Raw genomic sequence first — 24,288 nt, forward strand, 5'->3', positions numbered from 1 at the left:
CACTATAAGGGCTGTTACCAATCAAATTAAATAATTTACACTGAAAAATTACAACTGCATTAAATAATGTTTTAAAGATTTGTAGTTTTGAATAGACGAATAAGACATGTTGGAAAGTATGTTTAAACATGAAATTAAACCACCAGTAGGTGGCAGCAGGTCTTAATGAGTGAGTCATTGAGTCGTTCATTCAAACGATTCATTCAAATGCTGAATCGTTCAGTAACACACGTTGCTGTGAGACGTGTTACGGTTCTGCTGTGAACGATTTTCGCAGCTGAAATAGAACAAAAATGCTCAATATTGCATTATATAAGTTTAAAGGAACACGCCAACTTTTTGGGACTTTGGCTTATTAAGTGTATCCCCCAGAGTTAGATAAGTCCATATCATTCTCATCTCCGTGCATCCCATAACTCAGTCTGACACGCTCAGTCTGTTCGCTGTATTGTGAAGGCCCGCGACAATAAACAGGAGACCAGGTAATACAATGATATTCCATAGAATTCCAACCCAAAACGCTGACCTGATGAATCGATGGCTACTTGCTCTGGATATAGACCCAAACACACCTGTAGCCATCATCAAGTGCTGTCGGGTTTGCTCTGAACATTTCACAGAGGATGACTATTTAGAAAAAAAAACATGAAACGTGTGCTGAAACGTGTGCTTACATATAGATATTTTATATACATTACTAGTAACAAAATGCTTACTCCTAGTCTGGTGGTCATTTTCACATATTAATTGTAATATTATAGTAAAAACTAGGGCTGGGCGATAAAATGATAATTATCACACTATCATTTTCCTCGATAAAACTATAACAACAGTTTGATAAATTCTCGATATAATGCTTGCGCGCTATGAGTAATTCTGTGCATGCACATTGCAGACTGGGCCTCTGGGTGCTGCACATGGTGTTGTTTACAGTCACAGTGGCTTATCACCTTGTTAGTTGTAGTGGGTGACTTGCAAGCTAACGCTACCAAACTATAATCACTAAAACATCGGATTTGTACATCGCTATCATAATTGTTTGTCTTTGGTGGTGTATTAATGACTCGGCATCGCCTGTATCAAAAGAGAAATACCCGCTCCTCTCCCCGACCACGATCGGTGAGGTGCGTGTGTGTCAGTCAGAGAGAGAGAGAGAGAGAGAGAGAGATGCGCACGGTGGACCAATCCACTGTGAGGCAAGAGAGGGGGGAACTCAAAATGTTTCTCAACCCAAAACGCTTTTTTTTTTTTTTTGTCCGTTTGCATTTTTAGTGTTTTACTACTTACACAATTAAGTATATATAATGCTATTATTGATATATAGTGTAGAGTAAAAAATGCTGGCCACAGTTAAGATTTTAATAAATAAATGTACCTCAGTTTTAATAAATTGTTCACCTGTTTGGGAAGTGTTTATCATGTTTTGACAATAAAGGATAATTTAAAACCACAGTTAACTGTCTCTTTTCTACATCTTTCACTTAGGAGCAAAAATATGCCTTTAAACTTTAAAGAAATAAAGATTTTACATTTATCATGATATTTATCGATATCGACTGATATGGAAAATTATATTGTGATAATTTTTTTGGGCCATATCGCCCAGCCCTAGTAAAAACATGCATCAAATGAACAAAGTAATTAGTCAACATTGTCAAAACGTGATTTGCAATGTTATTATAATGATTTTATATATAATGAAGTTTATTTATGATTTTAATGAGCAGAATAAACCAATGATAGAGAGTGCTCAATGGCCCCTATAGAATGAGACTATCCCTATGGTCCTGGGCCAAGGCAGAGGACCAGTCTTACCCACCCGAGACTGACAGCGCTGTGACTTTCCGTTCTCGAGTTGTGAGCAATTTTGTAATGGGGTTGATGTCATTGGCGGCCGCCATTTTGAAACACGTGGTGGATTTTCGCAAAAATCTTGGCGAAAACTGAACGAGAACGCCTGAAATTCATACCATTGATATAGTGCATCATGCTGCCGAGATTGGTGGATATTGGCATTTAATTTTTGACTGGCTACAATTTAAAATGACCCTATATTCAAACAAATGCTGAAAATCATGATTTTCACATGGTCACTTATATTGCCAATTGGTATTCCATATTAACTCCACAATGCATACTTACACACACATACTCACACGCACACATTTTTTATGCTATGGTCTATAAGCACGTCACATAGCTCTATATAACTATTAATTAGATTATTCATAATTTATTCAGAAATATAGGACTACACACACAAATTATTTTGTAGATACAGACATTTGATTTAAATAAGAAACAAAATGTTTACTGCAAGTCTCTTTCAGGATTTACATTTCTCATTGTGACACAATTGTCAATATTAATTTTGACTAAATATGATTGTAAATGTTAAAATAGTGATTTTATCATTGAGTAGTATGACAAAATGAACAGAAGAGGGAAGTATAATATCACTTATTGGCTTAATATGCCATATTCATAGTAACACTGTCATTTTCAACTTACAGTTGAAACAGTTAAACAGTTATAGAGGCAAATATTGTCCGTTCTGTTTATTTAATTTATTTATAGGACACATGTTCTGACTTGTTTTAAAGAAGATCTGAGCATTCATTGAATAGATATAGGCTTTCAGGGACATTTGGTCAAGGTCACATCTTAAAATGACCCTGTTACAACCATCCAGATGCAAAAGTTAAACTTTTTTTATAATTATTGTGCTAAAAAGTAGGTTTTTAACATAACTGAATATTTAATGAAAGATTTGATTGACAGTAGTGGGTTTTGAGGCAAAGTTGTTCCGTATGAGGAGATCTATCATGATATATGCATATTATGTGGATGTTTTTAACACCGCGATTACAGAGATGGAAAATACCATTTACAGCATATATAGGCAAGTCACCATAGGAAATACATGGTTTTAAAGCTTTTTAACAGTTATAGCGCCACCTATTGACTAGGGCTGCACGATTTGGGGAAAATATATAATTGCGATTATTCTGGGTAAAATTGCGATTTAAAATGCGATTATTGTTATTATTATTTTTTACAAATGAAAAGTGTCTGTATATAACATTTTGTGTTTTTATATTATTTTTTACAAATGAAAAGTGTCTGTATATAACATTTTGTGTTTTTATATTAATGTGATTAATAATAATTATTATGATTATTATTACTGATAAAAATATTTTTAAAAATAAGAAATATTGCAATTACAATAACATTTTCATAATTACAAATAAAAAAGAGTATGTCAGAATAAATATAACAATATAATACTAATTATTATTATTATTTTTGTAATATTTTACAGAAAACTTCTTTTACAAAAAAAAAAACTGCTGGGTTACCTATTAATATGCAGACAGCCTATGACTAAAAAACATTAGAAAGGTCTAAGCCTAAGGAATTATTGTATAAAAAAAAAAAAATGTATATGTATATATGTGTGTGTGTGTGTTGTTTATCTGTGATATCAATTTCTTAAAGTCTATCTTTAATATGAAATATGAACCTCTTGTGCATCCACTGTATGGGAAAAAACTCCTGTACATTGAAGAAAAACATGGATTGTCCAATAAATTTATATATTTTTTAAGTTTATTAAGTTTCTTATTATTGATTACCCAAAAGTTTTAAATTCATACTGAAAGTGAGAGGGCGCCCTCGAGCCGAAACCGCCACATTTGCCTCAGAGAAGTAATTTACGTTAGTTTTCAGGAAAAATTATGTGACGCTAACGCTGTGTAAACAGAAGATAGAGACGCTTTGATTAAACATGACGACAATAAACACGACTGCAGCAAAATATGGTGTATTTGAGTTCTTCAAGCTGTCAAGTGTATTTTCATAATAACAAAGTATATTATAATGCAGTACTGATTGTCTGCCTCACTCTGATGAGAAGCCACATCAGCTCACAAACACTGCCTGACGATATGAAGTGAGGTAAAACAAGTTATTAAACGTTGTCTTTAGTTGAACAGGTTTATGAACGCTTCACTAGTTGTGAAGATGTTTGACTCGTGTTGCTTTTTCAAACGCACGTTATAAGCGACTCGCAGTCTTTCAGATGGAGCAGCGTTTATCACACAGCAGCTCTTCGCTAACACACTGGGCATTCATTTATTTAATTAAAATCGCAGCCTTTGAGCTTTCATAATCGAACACAAGATTTCGATTAATCGTGCAGCCCTACTATTGACCGATCTCCATAAAACTTTGCATGCTTCTTCAGCATGTTGTTACATATACCCAACAATTTTCGTGAAGTTTTAAGTTTTCCTTTAGGATTTATAGGCATTGTTATAGCCATCCAAATGCAAAAGTTCAACTTTTTTTCAATGAATATTTATCTAGAGAGTCCAGAAAATTGTCCTAGATTGGTTTGGTTCTGATCTGACAAAAAACAGGGACTAGTTCGCAAAAGTAGGTTTTTGCGAAAATTTTATGAACAGTTTGATTGAGAGCAATGGCTCTAAAGGCAAAATTGTTCAGTATGAGATCTATCACTATATGCATATTTTGTGAATGTGTGCAACACCACGTGATTACAGAGCCATAAAGCTCATTAGTGCCAACTGTTGCCAACCGGTGACCTCCAGTAACCGTCTTATAGGTGCTCAAATTCATTGGCCGATGGCGGCCATGTTTTTTGAGATACGCCGATGTCCTCATATACATACATGGGGCCTTGGACCAAGACACTGCATACCAATTTTGAAGTCAATCAGACTAACGGTCAGGTGGTTATAGCCCGTTTTATGTTTTTGTAACATTATAGCGCCACCTAGAGCCCAATCGTCGCGATTGTTTTATCGTGACCAAAGACTGAGCCCATACGTGTACCAAGTTTGGTTAATATATCTAATAATACTAATATATTAATAATAATAATATATTAGTAAAATAGGCTCCGCCCTGAAAGTCCATTTTGACACTCCTAAGACTAAATCAGGGGTCTCCAACCTTTTTTCATTTGAGAGCTACTTTTTAAAAATGAAAGTCGCCGAGAGCTACTCATGTTCTACAATACTTAAAACTCTTAAATAATGCATCATAATTCTCATATTAACAACAATCCAAACTGTTTTACACCTGAAAGAGTATAGTAGAAGTTCCAGTAGTCGGTACCAATACCATAAACATTTTACGGTAGCCTACTAAGTACCAATTTTGGTACCACAGCAAAATGTTTTTTTTTGTTTTTTTATTTTTATTTAACTATTTTTTTAAAAATCAATTAAATGCAATACGTTTATTATTTACGATAATAATTATTCATCGATATAAGTAAATCATATATAAATATTTAAAGGCTGTATGCTGTTTTAATCATTGTTTATACATAAAATATCAAGTGAAAAATAAGGAACCATCTAGGCATAATTATTATTATTAGTAGAGACTTATTATTATTACATAGAGTTGTAGTTAAATCTACAGTATAGGCTGCAAGAGTAGCCTAATATATTCTGTCAATTTCTCTATGTTAAACTTCACGTTAAATTAAACTTTTATTTTGACGGGTTGCCGTGAAGACCTTTGAGTGTCTGTGTTCATATCAGGCACGGCGGCAGGATTCCAGTTTTGGATGGGCCAGACCCATTGTGGGTGGGCCTTAATTTAAAAACGTTATCAAGTCACTGTTTAACCTAATAAAAATGACTGACTGATATACTGTTATAGCTTATATGGAAGCTATATATGGAAGTTATATTTTCCACTTTTTATCTCACAATTTGACTTTTTTTCCCACAATTGCGAGTTATAAAGTCACAATTCTGACTTTGTCACGCAATTGCGAGTTTATATCTCATAATTGTGAACTTATAACAACTGGATTTGCTAAAAGAAACTCATATTTTTGTGTCAAAAGACAGGCTTAAAAGATTGCCAAATGTGAAAATAGCATGGGATGAAGAGAGAACATCAGAAGAATATTCAATTCGTTGCAAATAAAATTATTTAACAGAAAAGAAAAGGTATAGGGCCTTTATTATCTCTCCGAAATTACAGGAGTAGTTGGCGGGGTTTGCTCTTAAAAAAATGTCAATAATTTCATTACCCTTCAAATTGCGCGAATTGAAAATACGCCCAATGGAAACGCGGCAATTTCGCAAAAACTCCCATAGAAACTTTTCAAAATACTCTGTCATTTGTAGATATACAGATAAGTTCAAGACATAATTATAAACTATAAACTGTCTACTTTTATTTGTGGACTCAGGGAACTAATTATTTTGCATGCACTCACTCCAAACGCGGTTTTCATTTAAAAAAAAAACATTTTTTGTTTTTTAAATGCCATTTTTTTCTTTCCCAAAGCATTTCTAAATTCAGTTCTTATGCCAAACAAACGAAATGTCTAGCCAAAATAACGAAAGTGGTTTAAAAAACGAGTTACCATGCAAATTCAAATATTTCGCTCTTCTCTATATGCGTCAACCTGGCGCGCGTAAAAGTCAATCATTCTTTACAGATGACGTTTGTTTGGAGAGAAGACGAGACGGAGTTCTTTATTAAACTCATAAAAGACAATAGGATTACAGTAGGGCTGGGCGATATGTCGAAATATATCGTCTGGACGATAGAAAATGTCTATCGTTTTATATAAGGCTCTATCGCTTACACCACGATAAGGCTTTTATGGCAGAATTTTACGTCAAGATGCACCTCACGCCACGGCATGCCAATGCACGCTGCAATCCATAAACAAACATGGAGGAAGACGGTAGTAGACACAGTTCAGACCAGGGTAATTCTCAGAGTAATTATGCCAGAATAGTGGCATAAGCGCTCAAAACAAACTTCAGACACATACGCTGCAACGGGCTTTTACGCATGGCACACCATATAGCCATATATTGAAATATTTTAATGGCAGGTGTAGGGATGGCGAAAACTAAAAATTTTCTTGACCGACCACCGAGCCTCATTAGACGGTTGAAACCGGTTAACCGATTAGTTTAAAATATGCTGCGCTATTTGAAATAACAGCCGCGAGCCGCGCTCCCTCTGTCTCTCTCTCGCTCTCTCACTCACACACACACGCGCTGCCGCCTCCCTTCCACTCACGTCACTTTTTAAATCCCCCACAGCGCGAAACACGAGTCCCACAAACGCGCCGCAGAGGAGCTTGTTTGTAATCAGAGGAAAAATGGCTCCTTAGTTTCGAAATGGTTTGGGTACAAGGTGATCGCGTTGAAAATAAAGGCATTTGTCCAGCGTTAGAAGCTCATTTGAATCATTGCCGCGGCTCATTTAAGAAAATGACAGCTCCGAAGAGACGCCGCTTTAGTTCGAGCTAGTGCTAACAATAATAAAGAAAGACGATCAACACCTTATGTGTTACCACTGAAATGAAGATGTAATATATTTCCAAATGTAAGCCCATCTTAAGCGAAATGCACCCTTCATACTGTCGTCTGCCCTGATTCTAACCTCAAGTGTTTACTTTTTGCAAACCTTGTGAGCGCGCAAACCCAAACGCTGTGACCTCGCGCCAAATGTTTTTATTGGTTTATTAAGTAGCCTACAAACAGGCGAGTTATGAAAAATTGAGTGCGAGGGATATGTTCAATCACACAAAAAGGTTTTGGAATGAGATGGCTAACTGTAGTAGCGTTTAGTCCACTGTCTATAATAGCCTAATTTAGAGATCTCTTTTTTATTTATTTTAACCGACAACTTTGATTGGTTAACGTTGATACGGTCAGCCATCGGTCAAACGGTCATCGGTTAACATCCCTAGGCAGGTGATAACTTTACCAACAGTCTTGCTTTAAAAAAAGGTTCTAAATAAAATAAAAATGTAGTCCATACTACCTTTATTTGTTTTGTATATCATTTCAAACTGCATTTCCACATTGCAATTTTGTAAAGACTATTCATAAACTGAATTAACAGAAAAATTGCTATATCGTTATGTATATCGTTATCGGGATATCAAATGAGCTATATCGGGATATGAAATTTTGGACACGTCTCCTTCCAATAAAAATAATGACTAGTGCGGTGGATGGGATATACCTGTACAACCCTACCAAGTGCCATCATTTTGGAATGACCTATCGTAAGAGGAAAATAATACATTTTAGTCGCATAACTGCAGCTATGGAAACGCTGTCATTTCGCAATAGCTTTTTATCAAAATTTAAGAAATATCGCAAAAGTTTTTCGCAAATCTGTAATGCGAGAGGTAGGCTAAGCATTGTGCTCCTATTTGGTGTTTTAATTCAGTTGACACTGGTAAAGATGCGTTCAAATGTACATGAAGTGATTGGCAATGTTATCAGAGTTGTCAGGCAGTGTTGTGTCCTGCTGCCCTCCTTTATCTCTTGTTTGCAGTGATGACTTCGATAGGCCTACTGTTCGCGCACGTTTAAGGTACTTAAACGACTGCTGCAACATCCTTTACTGGAAATTATTTTCACGTTCACAAATATCCGATCTCGAACCTCACTAGCTGCGTTTCCATTACAGATTTGCGAAAAACTTTTGCGATATTTTTTAAATGTTGATAAAAAACTGTTGCAAAATGACAGCGTTTCCATAGCTGCAGTTATGCGACTAAAACATATTACTTTCCTCTCGTGATAGTTGATTCCAAAACAATGGCACTTGGTAGGTTTGTATATCACATCCACCACACTAGCCATTATTTTTATTGGAAGGAGACGTGTGTTATCCAAGCATTAATGGCAAGGAAAGCCCCTTAGGTTACTTAAGCGGCACGGATATGAGGTGTGTGTGTGTGTGTGTGTGTGTGTGTGTGTGTGTGTGTGTGTGTGTGTGTGTGTGTGTGTGTGTGTGTGTGTGTGTGTGTGTGTGTGTGTGTGTGTGTGTGTGTGTGTGTGTGTGTGTGTGTGTGTGTGTGTGTGTGTGTGTTTAGAATCCAGCATTACTGTAATCCTATATTGTCTTATGAGTTTAATAAAGAACTTCTTCTCGTCTTCTCTCCAAACAAACCGTCATCTGTAAAGAATGATTGACTTTTATCGAAAAGTGAGCAGCATTGAGACCTGGGGAGTCACATGATTTTGATCACTTCGTTTTTTTTTCTAGAAAGTCTTTCTTAAAAAAATTTTTTAGTTTTGTATAAATTGTATTTTTATTTTGATCGATGTTTCATCAATTAATTGCCTGTTTATTAAATAAGAAGCAAACTAAGATCGTCTGGAATGGATTGATGTGCGTAACTGGCCTGTTTCCTCGGCCTTTGAGTAAGGCTGAAACTAGGCTAGCTCTTTTTGTTTTAATAAATTTCTTGAATATATGTCTTAATTACAGTATATATAGCCTGTAGTCCTTATTAGGAGAAAATATGTCCTTTTAACTACATTATCTTATTACGACACAATTGAGTGGAAAATATAATATATAGGCCCTATGTTGCAGCAATGCGTCACCGCAGCGGCGACATGTAAATGCGAAAAAAACGTTTCCATTGCAGTTTTGCGAAAATGTCCTTTTTCGAATTTCCTGAAAAACCACCTCATGAGAGCGTAAAAACTTTTTTGCGATAAATGGGAGTTTTTGCGAAATTGCCGCATTTCCATTGGGCGTATTTTCAATTCGCAGTTCAAACAACTATTTAAAATTTGTAAAAAACAAAACATTTAGACCAGCCTTACCACAAATTATGAGCTTATTTGCCATTCTCAACCATTTTTTGACTAAATTAAAATATATTAAAAGTTTGTATTTTTTTTTAAAGAAAAGTTTTGGGTGGGCCTGTTGAAAAGTGGGTGGGCCTAGGCCCGTCAGGCCCACCCATAATGCCGTGCCTGGTTCATATGACAGCTTTCTTAAACGAAACGTTTAATTCTCATGAAGTGACAGTTTATGCGGTCATATGTCCTCATAGTGGCACACGGCAGAGACATGCGAGTGTGTGTGTGTGGGCACGTGCTGCCGCGCCTTCACATCTGCACCCGTTATTCACACAAAGACACAGAATTTGCAGGAGTAATAGTTAAAAAGTAATTTGCAGTTTAATATTCACAGACGCTAGTATATATTCGGCTACAGTTTGGAGCCCTGCGCTTGGATTAACATGAAAGATGCGTGTACCGAATATATATGGGAGTCTGTAGGCTACTACCGGCAACCGAAATGCTGGTATCGTCTTTTTTTTTTTTATGTCACTACTAACATGGTACTACAGTAGCCTTCCTGTACTTGTGACAACTCTACATTTGCATGTTTACATTTACATTTATTCATAAATAAAAAATTCTAAGTCAGTCTAAATTAGCCAATCGGTCAACAAACCAGGGGCAAGTTCGCAAAAGTAGATTTTTGACAAATTCAAAATGGCGGGAAAATTTGCATTCCGGAAATGAAACCAGAGATATACATGTTCGTCATGGACTAAGCTTTCCAATGATATAAGACACTTGAGTGTGGACCAAACGGTTTAGGAGTTATGTGCCCTTTTGCGCTTTTGGTCGCTATAGCGCCACCTATAGGCCAATCTGGCTCATAATTTGATAACCTCTCTTTGAATTTTGTACTACCTATTGGCCAAGTTTCAAGTCTTTAGCCCTTACGGTTTGGTCTGCACGATGCGTTTTACGGCGGAATAATAATAATAAAAATACAATACAATAGGTACAAATACAATAGGTGTTCAGCACTTCGTGCTTGAACCCCTAAATATATCTATGTTTGATCAAATGAATGCAGGCTTGATGAGCAGAAGAAACTTCTTTCAAAAACATTACAAATAGTAATGTGTCTAAACTTTTGGCCTGTACTGAATGTTTGTGTGTGTGTGTGTGTATGTATGTATGTATGTATGTATGTATGTATGTATGTGTGTGTGTATATGCAATTCATCGACTGGCCACTAGGTACAGGCTCCAGAAGGGAGCAGAATTTCATTGCCATGAACGACAGCAGCCAATGGGCAAATTTGGCCAGGATGCCGGGGTTACACCCCTACTCTTTATCGAAGGACATCCTGGGATTTTTAACAACCACAGAGAGTCGGGACCTCGGATTAATGTCTCATCTGAAGGACGGAAACTAATTCCTAAACTTTATAACAAAAAAGTTATATTTTTATGCAAATGTAAAGACCTCTTCATAACAAGATGGAAATAATAAGCCTCAGCTCAGGCTGAGGTAAAAATACAAATTCACACATGAACAGTAGTGCTGTTAGCTTTTACCCCCAAAAAAACAAGAATCTATCATTTTTGATCATGGTTTAACTGAATCATCAAAGGTCGGCAGCAAATTGGTCAATGAAGGTAGATTAAATGCTTAAAATATTTGTTTCATGTAACATTTAAAGACACACTGTGTGATATTTTTCCCCATCTAGTGGTGAAAAGGTATATGTCCATCCAGTATTAGTTTCTGTTCCTCTCAATTCCGATTTCCTTTTAACTCGGTTGGTGGCCGATTTAGTCTAAGATTAACATGGCTTCCAGTTCGACCCAAGGGGGTAATCTAGCACTTGGAAAGCGTACCACCCATAGGGTTGCTAACCAAGCCATCACCTGCTGTTAGCATCCCGTTGACTCCCATTCATTTTTTGCGTCACTTTGACAGTGAATAACTGAGGCGTTTAAAGACTCCATTTGTCCATTGTTTATTTATAAAGAAACACGACAATGTATAAAAGGCTCCATTACCTTGTATCTTACACTATCGCCCCCGTAGAAGCTGTTTTTGTAAAAATAGGCTAACGGTTGCGTATAGATTGGAGGAGACGCTCGCAGGCAATCTTTTACTGTCTATCAGACAGTCGGGGGGACGTGGAGACATAAAGTCCGATAAAGTCAAGGGAGAAGAATGGGGAGAAGCCAATAGTGAGCCAAAGCAATGGGACAAAACATTTAAACAACGTGATTCACTTTCCACAACTACTAGAAGACTTGCAACTGTCAGACAGGTTGCTTAGATCACATCTACGTCGTCAAGCTCAGTCTGTGCCTGCGCAGTACGCTCAGCCATCAGGAAGTGAGTGCTTCTAATTGACTTTACAATTCCCCGTTGAAGTTTATGGGGTCACTGTGGCCTTTTTTTTTTACTGTCTATGGTTCAACCTCGTCCATGAGTGTTTCTTCAAGTGATGAGGTTACTTTAGAAAACTATTATGATTTGCTGTGAAATAAACAATTATGGAAATTAAATTAAATTAAATAATCTGCTCCCAAAAATCCCGAAAAAAGTCTGTCAGTGCCTGTGACAAGACGTCGATCTCAGCTGTCAATCATGACATCACACAGCCGTTTTTATAGCATCAAATGACTAACTAAAACTTAACTTATTTAAAAAAAACGAACAATTGAAATGAAATCGTGATGATAACTGCCTACAATGACATAAACTAACTTTGGGGAAAAAATGTGTAATTTGATTGAAGTGTAAAATTAACAATGCTTTTCAGGTTTTTATAGGTCTAACATTAGTTTTTAGGTAGAGAAATTGAATAAAGTAGGCTAATCAAATGTAAAATAGCTGCATATTTAACTGTTTAAATTAAAGACTAAACCTTACAAAAGCTATTCAATCAAGGGCAGTGAGTGATTCCTTATCTTTTGTTTGACATTAAACAGACAGCAGTAAAGGCTACTGCCCCTTTAAGACCTAATGGAAGGCTCTGCGTCGTCTTTCTCGACTGTATAAAGTCCTCTTAAGGCATATTCAGACTATGTCTGCTTGGATACTCATCAAGATGGACATGTTGACATACTACTTGTGTGAGTTGGTCCATTTAAGCGCAAGACTTGTAAGAGAACTCAATATTTGCACGCTGTGAGACGAGTGCGCTCTTTCAGATGATGCACAGAGACAGAGCAGCGCGCGTTCTCATTCGCGTCTTATGGCGAATATACCCGCTGATGACTGTGAAAATGACTGCTCATATTCGAACATACGGCAGCACTCGCATGAATTGAACAAAGTTTACACATAGACCTTTTGCCCACGTTTTTCTTTTATTAGCGCTATTGTAATGTATCACTGAGGAGCCAGCACGTGTATCCATCTACAGAAACATACATAAAGCATTATTTTCAAGTTACAACCATTATTATTGATGCGTCATCAGATGTGAGATGAACCGCGGTGCAAATGTGCACCTTTTACACGGCACCCCTGCTCACCTCACCCCAGAATATACATACATATCCGAGTCCTGATCGGGATGTAAGATCCGATCGAGTCTGAAATCACTGATCGGATCGGGAAATCCCTAAATTTAATTAATGCCAGTACCCAGTGCCTGTATGACTTTTTTGAATAAATAATAGTCAAGTTGCTCAAAGTATTGCAGAACATAACTGCTTACTTATTTGTAGGTTTTACATTTGAATACATGTTTAATCTAGTACTCAAATTCTAGATTTCTTTAAATGTGAAATTTTATAACGTTAAAGCTACACTGTGTGATATTTTCCCCCATCTAGTGGTGAAAAGGTATATTACCATCCAGTGAATAATAGTTTCTCTTCCTCTCAATTTCAATTTCGTTTCAACTCCTACGGTGGTCGATTTAGTCCAAGATTATGGCTTCCAGTTCGACCTCTTCGATGAGTGTTGCTTCAAGTGACGAGGTTACTTTTGAAAACGATTATAATTTGCAGTTATTTAATTTGCCGAATGATCAAATTAATCTATGTAAAATTAATAATAGTTTTCGTTATTTTTTTTACCATATCATTGCTAACATTAGCAATCAGGTTCCCAGACGAATGCAAGCTAATCTTAGTAAAGTAACTTTAATCAGTGCTATCGTTATTCTGTATATTGTACGACATCACTAGCATAAGGCAAAGTTTACAATGTAGCCTATATCATTTTCTCTAATGACCTACCAGTGCCCCATTCATAGGTGTAGGCTAGTCATAATAAGGTGTCATAGTGTGAAATATATTTACATCGTACAATAATACGTCTTAAATGAATACGATTACAGGACAGATGTAAAGGTAAAGGTGAAAGTCTCGCTTCGAAACAGCTAACTTGAACTAGCATTATCAGATTAGACTACATTAATTATGTACACAGTAAAATAAATGAAAAATAACTAAAATTTAAAGTGCCTACATATATAGCCTACAAATAATAATGCAATTAAAATATTAAGCTCATGTTATCCGTCATAGAACACGGATTTATGTTACAAGGTTAACAATACTTTTTCATCATTGACCCGAGGAAAACTATCCTAGACGTCGTTCTAGTGTTATGCACAGCACACCATGATATAATTAGCCAAGCAACAATAAAACGTCCAATATACACAAATAGGCTGAATTAAATATTACCTGTCAAGAAGAAAGCAGGCAACGTCGGCGTCCTTTTTAAAATCGTTGCTCCTCATGAGCTCTTTCCATCTTGGAAAGTCCACTCCAATATTTACTTTTGTCTTGTTGATTTGCCTGTTGCGTTGCCGTCTTAATTCTCTTTTCCGCTTCCTTGGCGACAAATATCCTCAAGAATAAGAGTGATCCTCCATCATCATATAGCAGCCTCAAGCAATCCCCCTCTTTACATTCGACACGGTGCCATCGAGTGTTAAAACGCGAAAGGCGAAGCTTGGATTTACGGGTATGTCCCTCTTTGGCAAATGTACTTTCAAGATGGAGGGGCAACATGGCGACCGACATCCGAACCCCTTACCCGTATGTATTTTCAATGGTATATTATAAACTTACGAGAATTACTTTAAAGAAGTAAATATACATTAATGAGCACATATATTTTTGAAAGAACTAAGTGATTTTAGCTTAGAATAAACTAAAAAAGTTACACAGTGTAGCTTACACTGTTAGCTTGATTAGCTGCTATTTTAAAAAAAAATTGTCACAAGTAGGCATGTGCCGATTTTCGTTAATGTGATATGTAAGGGATCATGTACACCCAGCCGGTTGTTATCGCAGAATAAACCCCGACAGAGTGATCAGGAACCCAACGCGAAGCGGAGGGGTCTTGCATCACTCTGAAGGGGTTTATTCTGCGATAACAACCGGCTGGGTGTACATTATCCCGCTTATTACACGGCTACTAGTCTCAAATAAATAATTATTAGACAAAATATTGTCTTGAGATTAAATATTGTATTAGCTCTTACACAAAGCTTCCGCGAAGAAAAACCATCCAACCTGCTTTAAGCCTTTATCTATTGCTGAAGATTTGCCTTATGCCCTTGCTAAATGTTGAAAATGAGCGGGTGTTATTTGGGAATAACATACCACTGGAATGCGCGATTGACCAATCAGAATCAAGTATTTCACAGAGCCGTGTAATAAATCACGATAATGAATATTCCAAGTGCACTTCAAAATATCGTAAATAATTTATTAACAATTATAAAATTTTATATAATGCACTCAAGAATACTTTGCCAATCAATCGTATAAATGCTCAACACCGCTATTCTGCGTCAAAGGGACACGCGCTCAGATGTAAACAAGCCCAACGTGCGTTTGCACGACTGAACGGGTGAAGGAGACGGGCTGAATGAAGTGCCGCTCAATGACAACACAGATATGTATACATATCTATGGTGAAGAAGTTTTTAAAACTGCCATTCGTTTTTGTAATCTCAGTGTTGTTCATCACAGGCTAGGCACCAAATACTTAATACTTAAAGACTTAATAGGCTTTTTATTTTCAAACTTAAACATTGTTTTAATCTGGACTACATGCCCTAATGATTAGAATTTTTTGGATTATTTGTCCAAAAGACATACGACTTCATTAGTTAACATGTTATTTCATTATTACCAAACTGACAAATTAATTATTCTGAGTAATGTTAATTTCTTAGTTACTGTTTAATAACAAAATAACTTTTTAATGGACCTAAAATAAAACTAACAATAATCAGTATTTCTTAACTAACATTACCAAAAACATTATACTTTCTGTAACAAATGTAGCTATTGCTCAATCTTAGTTAATGCATTAAATAATGAGACCTTATATTAATTTGATAATGAGACGTTATATTAATTTGTTACCTGTTGTTTTTTTATAGCCTAATTCTTTTGCACTTTAATTTGTTTAATCTGTTTGAAAATTGTACTTTTACAGCTATGGAAAAAATTGAGACCACTTAACATTGATTTCTCTTAATTTTTTCCAGAGCTGTATATATTTTCGGTGCATTGTATTATTTTATTTAAACATTGTTATTACAAAAATAGTTCTTAAAGCTGTTATGCTATGACAATACTTTTTTTGGAACTTATTCAATATCGTGATAATATCGTATACCGTTATAAAAGCTTCACAATTAATCGCAACATGAAAAATTGATATCGGCACATGCCTAGTCACAAGTTTGTGTTCATCTTGTTGGTCACAGTAACCCCGAACTCAGCCCCTGACGCATGTGGTTCTTACTTCTAGCCCAGCGATGTTTAGGTGCATGCTATAGTGGTGGGCGATACTGCAAAATTTGGTATAGATCCGATACCAAATGCATATAAGGTCAGTATTGCTGATACCAATACGATACTTTTTACTTTTTTTTTTAAAAAATACTTTTTTGTAGGGGAGAGTAGTATGTCATTATTTCTGAGGTGAATTAATGATCAATTCTTTAGGAAATATTTTTTTATTAATGCATTGAAGTCCACAAAATTATTAGTTATTAGGCAAAAAAGTTAAAAGCAAATGAAATAAAGTGCACACAATTATTACTGAAAAACAAAGAACAAATATAACTGTGCAATTACATTCCCTGAGCCCCCCCCCCCCCCCCTTCTGGACCCTGTCTGCTTAGCTCACTCAGTTCGCTGCTCCTCGGCGCGTTGCAAATTATCGTCCCATCAGGAAATTTTGAAATAGAACAATTATGTAGCCAGTATAATAGACATTGCTATTTATGAAAGTGTAAGTGATTGCTCTCTTCACTTTACCCCCCTTGTGCCAACTTATCTGTGGGTAGAAGGGAAAATGTGTTACAACATGTCAGCAAATGCGACTGTCAACTATGGAGCCTGTTCTAAATGCTGATGGAAATGATAACACTGTTTACTCTGTGGAATTGATTTTGTTTGAGAATATTGAGGATCATAACTGGTTAGATTCACACGCAGATTTGAGTACTCCTTGATACTCCCCTGCCTGAAACTCCCTTAAAATCCCTGTCAAAGAAAACAAAGCAGGAGCACATGGAAGGTAACAACTCTTCAGTGGAAATCCTGAAGGCCATTCGCAAACTTTCTGTTAAATACAAGAAGATATTTCTGAAATTCGACAAGATCTCTGCAATTGATGCAACGACTGGATCTGCAGCAATGCGGTGTGGCATGGAGTCGATCAGTCTGTGGCACTGCTCAGGTGTTATGCGAACCCAGGTTGCTCTGATAGTGGCCTTCAGTTCTTCTGCATTGGTGGGTCTGACATATTGTATTTTCCTCTTCACAATATCGTTGCATGAGGTCCAGTGTAAAGATTCTACAGTTAGTAATGGTTTGGGGTGCCATGCCATCTGCTGGTGTTGGTCCGCTGTGTTTTCTGAGGTCCAAGGTCAACGCAGCCGTATACCAGGACGTTTTAGAGAACTTCATGCTTCCTGCTGCTGATCAACTTAATGGAGATGCAGATTTCATTTTCCAACAGGACTTAGCACCTGCACACAGTGTGCCAAAGTAACCAGTACCTGGTTTAAGGACCATGGTGCCCCTGTTCTTAATTGGCCAGCAAACTTGCCTGACCTTAACCCCATAGAGAATCTACAGGGTATTGTGAAGAGGAAGATGCGATATGCCAGACCCAACAATGCAGAAGAGCTGAAGGCCACTATCAGAGCAACCTGGGCTCTCATAACACCTGAGCAGTGCCACAGACTGATTGACTCCATGCCATGCAGCATTGCTGCAGTAATTCAGGCAAAATAAGTCCCAACTAAGTATTGAGTGCTGTACGGACTCATACTTTTTATGTTCATACTTCTCAGTTGGCCAAGATTTCAAAAAATCCTTCCTTTGTATTGGTCTTAAGTAATATTCAAATTTTCTGATACTGAATTTGGGATTTTCCTTAGTTGTCAGTTATAATCATCTAAATTAAAATGAATAAACATTTGAAATATATCAGTCTGTGTGTAATGAATGAATATAATATAAAAGTTTCACTTTGTGAATATAATTGGTGAAATAAATAAACTTTTTGATGATATTCTAATTATATGACCACCACCTGTATTGCTCTTTTGTGTTGATGGGCTTTAGGTACTTTTATTTAAATAGTACCTAAAGTAACCTAAAAATAACTTTTATTTTGTTTTCTCTTTACAGGCTCACTACATTAAGGCTGCAGCGTTCAGGGGCGCCGGCCGCAGTGAAGAGGCTTTACAGGAGTATTTTTACTGTGTGGCTTTGAAATCTGACTGGATCGCTGTAAAATTGGAGGCACAGAAGGTACATTCATTTACCTTGTCAACCTTCGTGTGATAGATCTCCTCGCATGATTGAATATCCAATATCCAACTTGAATGAATATATATATATATATATATATATAAAATAATTTTATAATATTTTATCGCGATTAATCACACCTGTCCTGTGCGATTAATCGCGTGCTTATTATGAAATTAAGCAGTCGCCATTTATCTTATTAACCACATTAATTTTGTCATAATTTGCTATAACTAAAGTAACCATTACTAAAGTTTGCTTCGTATATTCAAAACTATTTTCTGCAAGCTTCAAGGATCATTGGAGACTCCAAAAGGAAACCAAATAACCAAATATAAGGAGTCCATATAATTCTATATGTGACCCTGTCTGTGAAAACCCTCCTAAAGTCATTTTTTTGTGATTCACTGTTTTCTACATAAAATCATCCTACATAATTTAGAGAACATTCTGTTAAAATATAACCTTGATTTCTCTTATATTAACTGAGTATGGCTATGTTAAAGATTTGTTGAATTTCGGGCTCAGAAAATCATTATTTTGAGATATTCCAATGTAAACACAAGCTTATTTTTAAAACTGCAACACATTTGATGCATAATTATCCTGGATATGAGCCATATACCACATTAAAGCAGAGATTCTCCCATTTTCAGTGATATATGACACATTTATGGGAAAATTCTTAAAGTTTTGTAAAACAGGCCTATGTATTTATTATGATGCGTATGTCCAAAAAGCACAAAAACATTCAAACGAATTGGGCATACAAGAGCTTGATTGTAGCAACAATTACCAAGTCAATTAATTGAAATTATTTGTATAACTTAATTAATAAAATTAAATATCCATGGAAAAAGTCATTCATATATAAATTAATTAATATATTACATTTCAGTAGAAAATCTCTAACTTAAATTATTTTACTGGGCTACATTAATTACAGTACTGGAGTAAAAATAAAGAGAGGGATAGTTCACCCAAATCATTTATTTATCCTCATGTAGGCACCCTCAACCTGCACTTTCTTCAATAAACCCGGTTATATCATTATTCAGGGTAATTCCATCGAGATTAATAACAGAAAAGCTGTTTAAGCAGTCAGCTATTTTCTGTTTCTGAAAGTGCTGCCATGTCAAATAGCCTAGATAACTTAATTCATTAATCCAGTGTTTCCCAACCTTTTTTCAGTCATGGCGCCCTTTGAAAACGTTCTTAATTTTGTGGCACCCCCTCGCATACGTTACTCTAGGGGTGTAACGGTACAGATTGCTCATGATTCGGTTTTAGGTTCACAGTTTCTGTATGGTTCGGTATTTGCTATGTTCATGGAAAAAAGGACTATTGTCAAATAAAAATAAAGAAAAGAACAAATAACTTAAATACAAGCAGCAGCACAAATAATTACTATTGAGCAAAGAAAATAAAATAATGCTTTTTTTCTTTTCTTTTCAGGTAGGTCTAACATTAGTTTTTTGGTAAATAAATTGAATAAAGTAATCAAATGAAAAATTACTGCATGTTTAACTGTTTAAATTAAATATTAATCCTTATTAAACTTACAAAAGCTATTCAATCAAGAGCAGTGAGTGATTCCTTATCTTCTTTGACATTAAACAGACAGCAGTAAAGGCTACTGCTCCTTTAAGACCCAGGGGTATCGATTTCTCGACTGTATGTTAACTTAAGGCATATTCAGACTATGTCTGCTTGGATACTCATCAAGATGGACATGTTGACATAGGCTGCTACTTGTGTGAGTTTGTCCATTCAAGCGCAAGACTTGAAAGAGAACTCAATAGTTGCGCACTGTGAGACGCATGTCCGCGCTTTCGGATGACCGCACAGAGACAAATCTTCTAACATCGCGATCGCACATGAGTTCTCAATCGTGTCTTCTGGCTCTACACCCCTATTCATATTCGAAGATATGGCAGCACTCACATGCATTGAACAAAGTTTACTAAGAGAGACCGTTTGCCCACGTTTTTCTTTTATTATCGCTGTTGTTTTAATGTATAACTGAGGAGTCAGCACGCGTATCCATCCACAGAAACATACATAAAGCATTATTTTCAAGTTACAACCTATATTAAAGATGCGTCATCAGATGTGAGATGAACCGTGATGCAAAGTGTGTGCTGAAACCTTTTACGCGGCACCCCGCGCACCCCGGTTGGGAAACACTCACTTAATCTGACGCACCACCATCCACAACATGTTTTAAATAGACACATAAGCAGGCCTAATATGACTTTAAATTAAGAGGGTTATTATTGGCACAATGTTGAGCTACAAAACAAAGAAGAAAATATTAAAATATTGGCGATGCAACGAAAATATCTCGCCAGACATCTGAACCCGGCTTAAGTCGCAATGATCTGATTGCCGCTCGTGCTGACTGATATTAATGTCTTTCTCTTCTTAATGGTAAAAAAAATAGGTTCCTGAACCGAATAACATACGAATCAGCTGGTTTTGTTGTGATGATAACCCCCTGAGATGATTAAAATTGACATTTAGGGTTTAGCATCCGATATTTTTTTTGTGCAAAAGTATAAAGTGTAGTGTCAATAAAATCACTAATTTCAGTATTTATAATGTTATAAATTAAAAATTGAGTATTGTATCTCAAACCCCTTGGTATAAATTATCATTTACAGCAATAAACACAAATTACCTATTTTCGTCATTTTTCTGGCTATGGCACTTTGACGATCAAAATCTCATAATTAAACTTTAGCTGGGGTTTCACAGACGGGGTCACATATAATAAATTCAAATTTGTACGTACCTAAGCATCCATGAAAAACATTACTAAAGGACCTTTACAGAATTCATCGTAGTGTATAGTATGTGTAGAGAGCAACATTTAAATGTAGACCTCTCAAGCTGCGATACCGAGCATCACCACACGGAGACGCCGAAAAACTCCTAAATCAACCGCTTTGACTGCAAAAAACTACTATTACTAAACTCAACAACGTCCCTCCCTCCGCTGCATGCATGCTCAGCAGAGGTGGAACAAACTCATTGTTATGCAAGTCACAAGTAAGTCTCAAGTCTTTGCCCTCGAGTCCCGAGTCAAGTCGAGTCAAAGATGAGGCAAGTCTCGAGTCGAGTCAGAAGTCAAAGCCAACAAGTTTCAAGACGAGTCCAAAGTCCTACCATTTTAGTTTCGAGTCACTTCAAGTCATCTTACCACAGAAATAAAATTATACAAATCATGTATGTCTGTAAGATTTGTATTTATTTAAAACTCTTTTATACAATGACATAAAGCAAATACAGTAAAAAAAAAAGAAACAAGCATTTTCTGTGAAAATTTACATTTTCTTTTATTTCAACAGCATATTGCACTAGAACAACGCACAGCAGCTTCAGTCCTGTATTGTTTTTGACCTCATATTGCAAAACAGTTCAACTTTCAAATAGACATGGGTCCTTTTAGCCTAAACTTAGGGCCATTATGGGAATATTGTTTAGCTTATTTTTGGTTTCATTTGGTTTACTTTAATAATTGAATTTATTCAATTATTTTGTTTTGCTATACTTTTTATGCCAGTTGCCAAGGCCCCCCTTTTTCTAATAAGCCCCAAAAAACGCGACCCGCAACTCGAGATTTTTTAAAACCATCAAACCAACGCGGGACTACATTGATTGGATGTCGTGGAGGCAGCGGCAGCGCGCATGCTCTCTGCATGCATACAGGTGCAGATTTTTTTCACAGATGTAGATACACTGAGAGCGGCGCGGCCGTGTGAAAAAAATTACCCCAGGTTTTCATGGGAAGTAGCAAGTCTTCTCGAGTCATAAGGCTCAAGTCCAAGTGAAGTCACGAGTCATTGATGTTAAAGTCCAAGTCGAGTTGCAAATCTTTACATTTTGTCGAGTCGAGTCCGAAGTCATCAAATTCATGACTCGAGTCTGACTCGAGTCCAAGTCACATGACTCGAGTCCACACCTCTGATGCTCAGTGTATATCTCTGATTATCATCATCAGTTTTCTCTTAACATTAGGTTAAGTCAGTGTACTGTTAACTGAATAACTTTGGGATATTGGTTTATTTCGAGTCAGAGAGAGAGAGTAGGAGATATGAAGGATGCAATACTACTCTATAGGTACTCAAGATTGACATGAGATTGACTGAAACTGAGTGTTTCACCCCCCCTTTAACATGAAGACTTGTTTTGGTGATTTTATTATACTATGCTTTCACCCTCCTCATATTTAGATTCGAATAAAATTACACACATAAATTATTTTTTGTCTCTGAATTTAAATCTTGATGTATTCACATTGGTTTCTATGTAAATACACTTCCCTGTGACCTCAAGAAGCGTGCTATCAACCGAGGTTAGAGAAAGCTGTCTTTAGCGTCTCTGTTAACTTACCCGCCACCGCCATGCAGGCTACGACGGTTTTGAATCCCGCTCTGTGCGGGTCGACTAGGATCGGGGAGTCCCAGTAAAAGTGCGGGGGACGAAAATATATTTTATTAAAAGTGAGGGCGGTTCCCTGGTCAAAAAATGCATTCCGGAGCGTATAATATATTTGTTTTTGTTTTTTTTTGCCAGGGTTTCCTCCTAAAAAGAGCATTTCCGGTGCTAATATGACATAATTGTAGTCACTTCAACCCACGGACATCTAAAACAGCCCGCGGGAAACTGTGTTAAAGTATCCCACGGACTTGGCAACACACCGTCAGTGTTACAAAGTTTAACTTTCAGTTTATTTTATTTATACTCGCATCATTACAACCTTTTTAAAAATATATAAAAATAATAATCATAAAAAAAGATTATTTTTCATTCTCAACACTGATCTGTAACATAGAATATTGTGCACATACACAGTCTCTCCAAGGTTGGAGCTGATTAAGCTCCAGTTCTAACCAGTTCTAACCAAAACATACTGATAACATGTGCTTGCTTTCAGTGAGAGGGACACACAATAGTACAGGCAATATTCTTATTGACTCTTTAGTGTTTCAGTAAAAGGAAATATAAAAGGAATAAAATATAATATATAAAATGAAAGAAAAATCCATATTTCATCTCTGGAAGCCGGGCTATGTGAGCAAACCCTGTTACTGCACTCCTGACATGTTAGGGGTGTGTGATGCCTCAAAAATCCAAACACATGACCTTGTTGAAAGTGTTTAGTGAAACACATTTTAGTCACTCCTCAGAGACCGAATATACACTTAAGAAAACAAGAATCTAAAAGCAAAATCATAACTGGATAGAATCATTATAATAATATAGGATAAATATTGATTAAAGTTTTGATTATGAAGTCAATTAGGATATAAATACAGCTATATTGAAGCGGCAGTGGATTTCAGAATCGCCCTTTCAACTTAGAATTGGCACATGGTCCATTTTTATTTTTTTAGGTACAAAGTCATCTGCAGGACTTCTACAGACAAACTTTGTTGCGGTGATGAACTGCTACCCCTCATCTTTTCCGAATCATGTTCTTGGCTAATTCACTCAGCATGTGCAGTGTGTTAATATGCCTCCTTTTCTCTCAACTCTGGCAATGTAATGCATTCAGGAAACAAATTGTCTATGTTAATAATCGCAGCTTTTGCAAATAAAATTTTTACAATTTTGGTTTAAAAGCTATTACGTATGCTGTCCTATTTAAGCCCTTAATAACCTTAACTGATCAATATTAGGTAACTACAATGTAATGTTTTGCATGTCCATGCCAACATTACTGTTGTGCATCTGTATCTTTGTATCTACAGATCCTGAGTCAAATGTTCTCTTCAGTCTTTGTGAATGAGGGTCTGGCTATGTTCTTGCAGCCCCTTCCAGCTGGCCCCTCCCCTCGTATCAAACCCACATCCCTCCTCAGTTCTCTTCACTCCTCTCT

General features: G+C 36.4%; 1 protein-coding gene across 1 annotated transcript in view; it reads left to right on the top strand.

Moving 5' to 3' along the window:
* The window catches only part of lonrf2 (LON peptidase N-terminal domain and ring finger 2), a gene marked incomplete at its 3' end in the record, with an annotated part of 69,223 nt that extends 44,940 nt beyond the window's left edge, over positions 1–24,283 (top strand). Inside the window, exons 3-4 of the mRNA XM_067442391.1 lie at positions 18,282–18,404; positions 24,161–24,283. Of these exons, the coding sequence (XP_067298492.1) occupies positions 18,282–18,404; positions 24,161–24,283 (246 nt within the window). The remainder of the gene's footprint in view (positions 1–18,281; positions 18,405–24,160) is intronic.
* Between the last annotated feature and the right edge of the window lie 5 nt (positions 24,284–24,288).

This window comes from Pseudorasbora parva, chromosome 4, assembly GCF_024679245.1.
Source record: "Pseudorasbora parva isolate DD20220531a chromosome 4, ASM2467924v1, whole genome shotgun sequence".
NCBI classification, from domain to species: domain Eukaryota; kingdom Metazoa; phylum Chordata; class Actinopteri; order Cypriniformes; family Gobionidae; genus Pseudorasbora; species Pseudorasbora parva.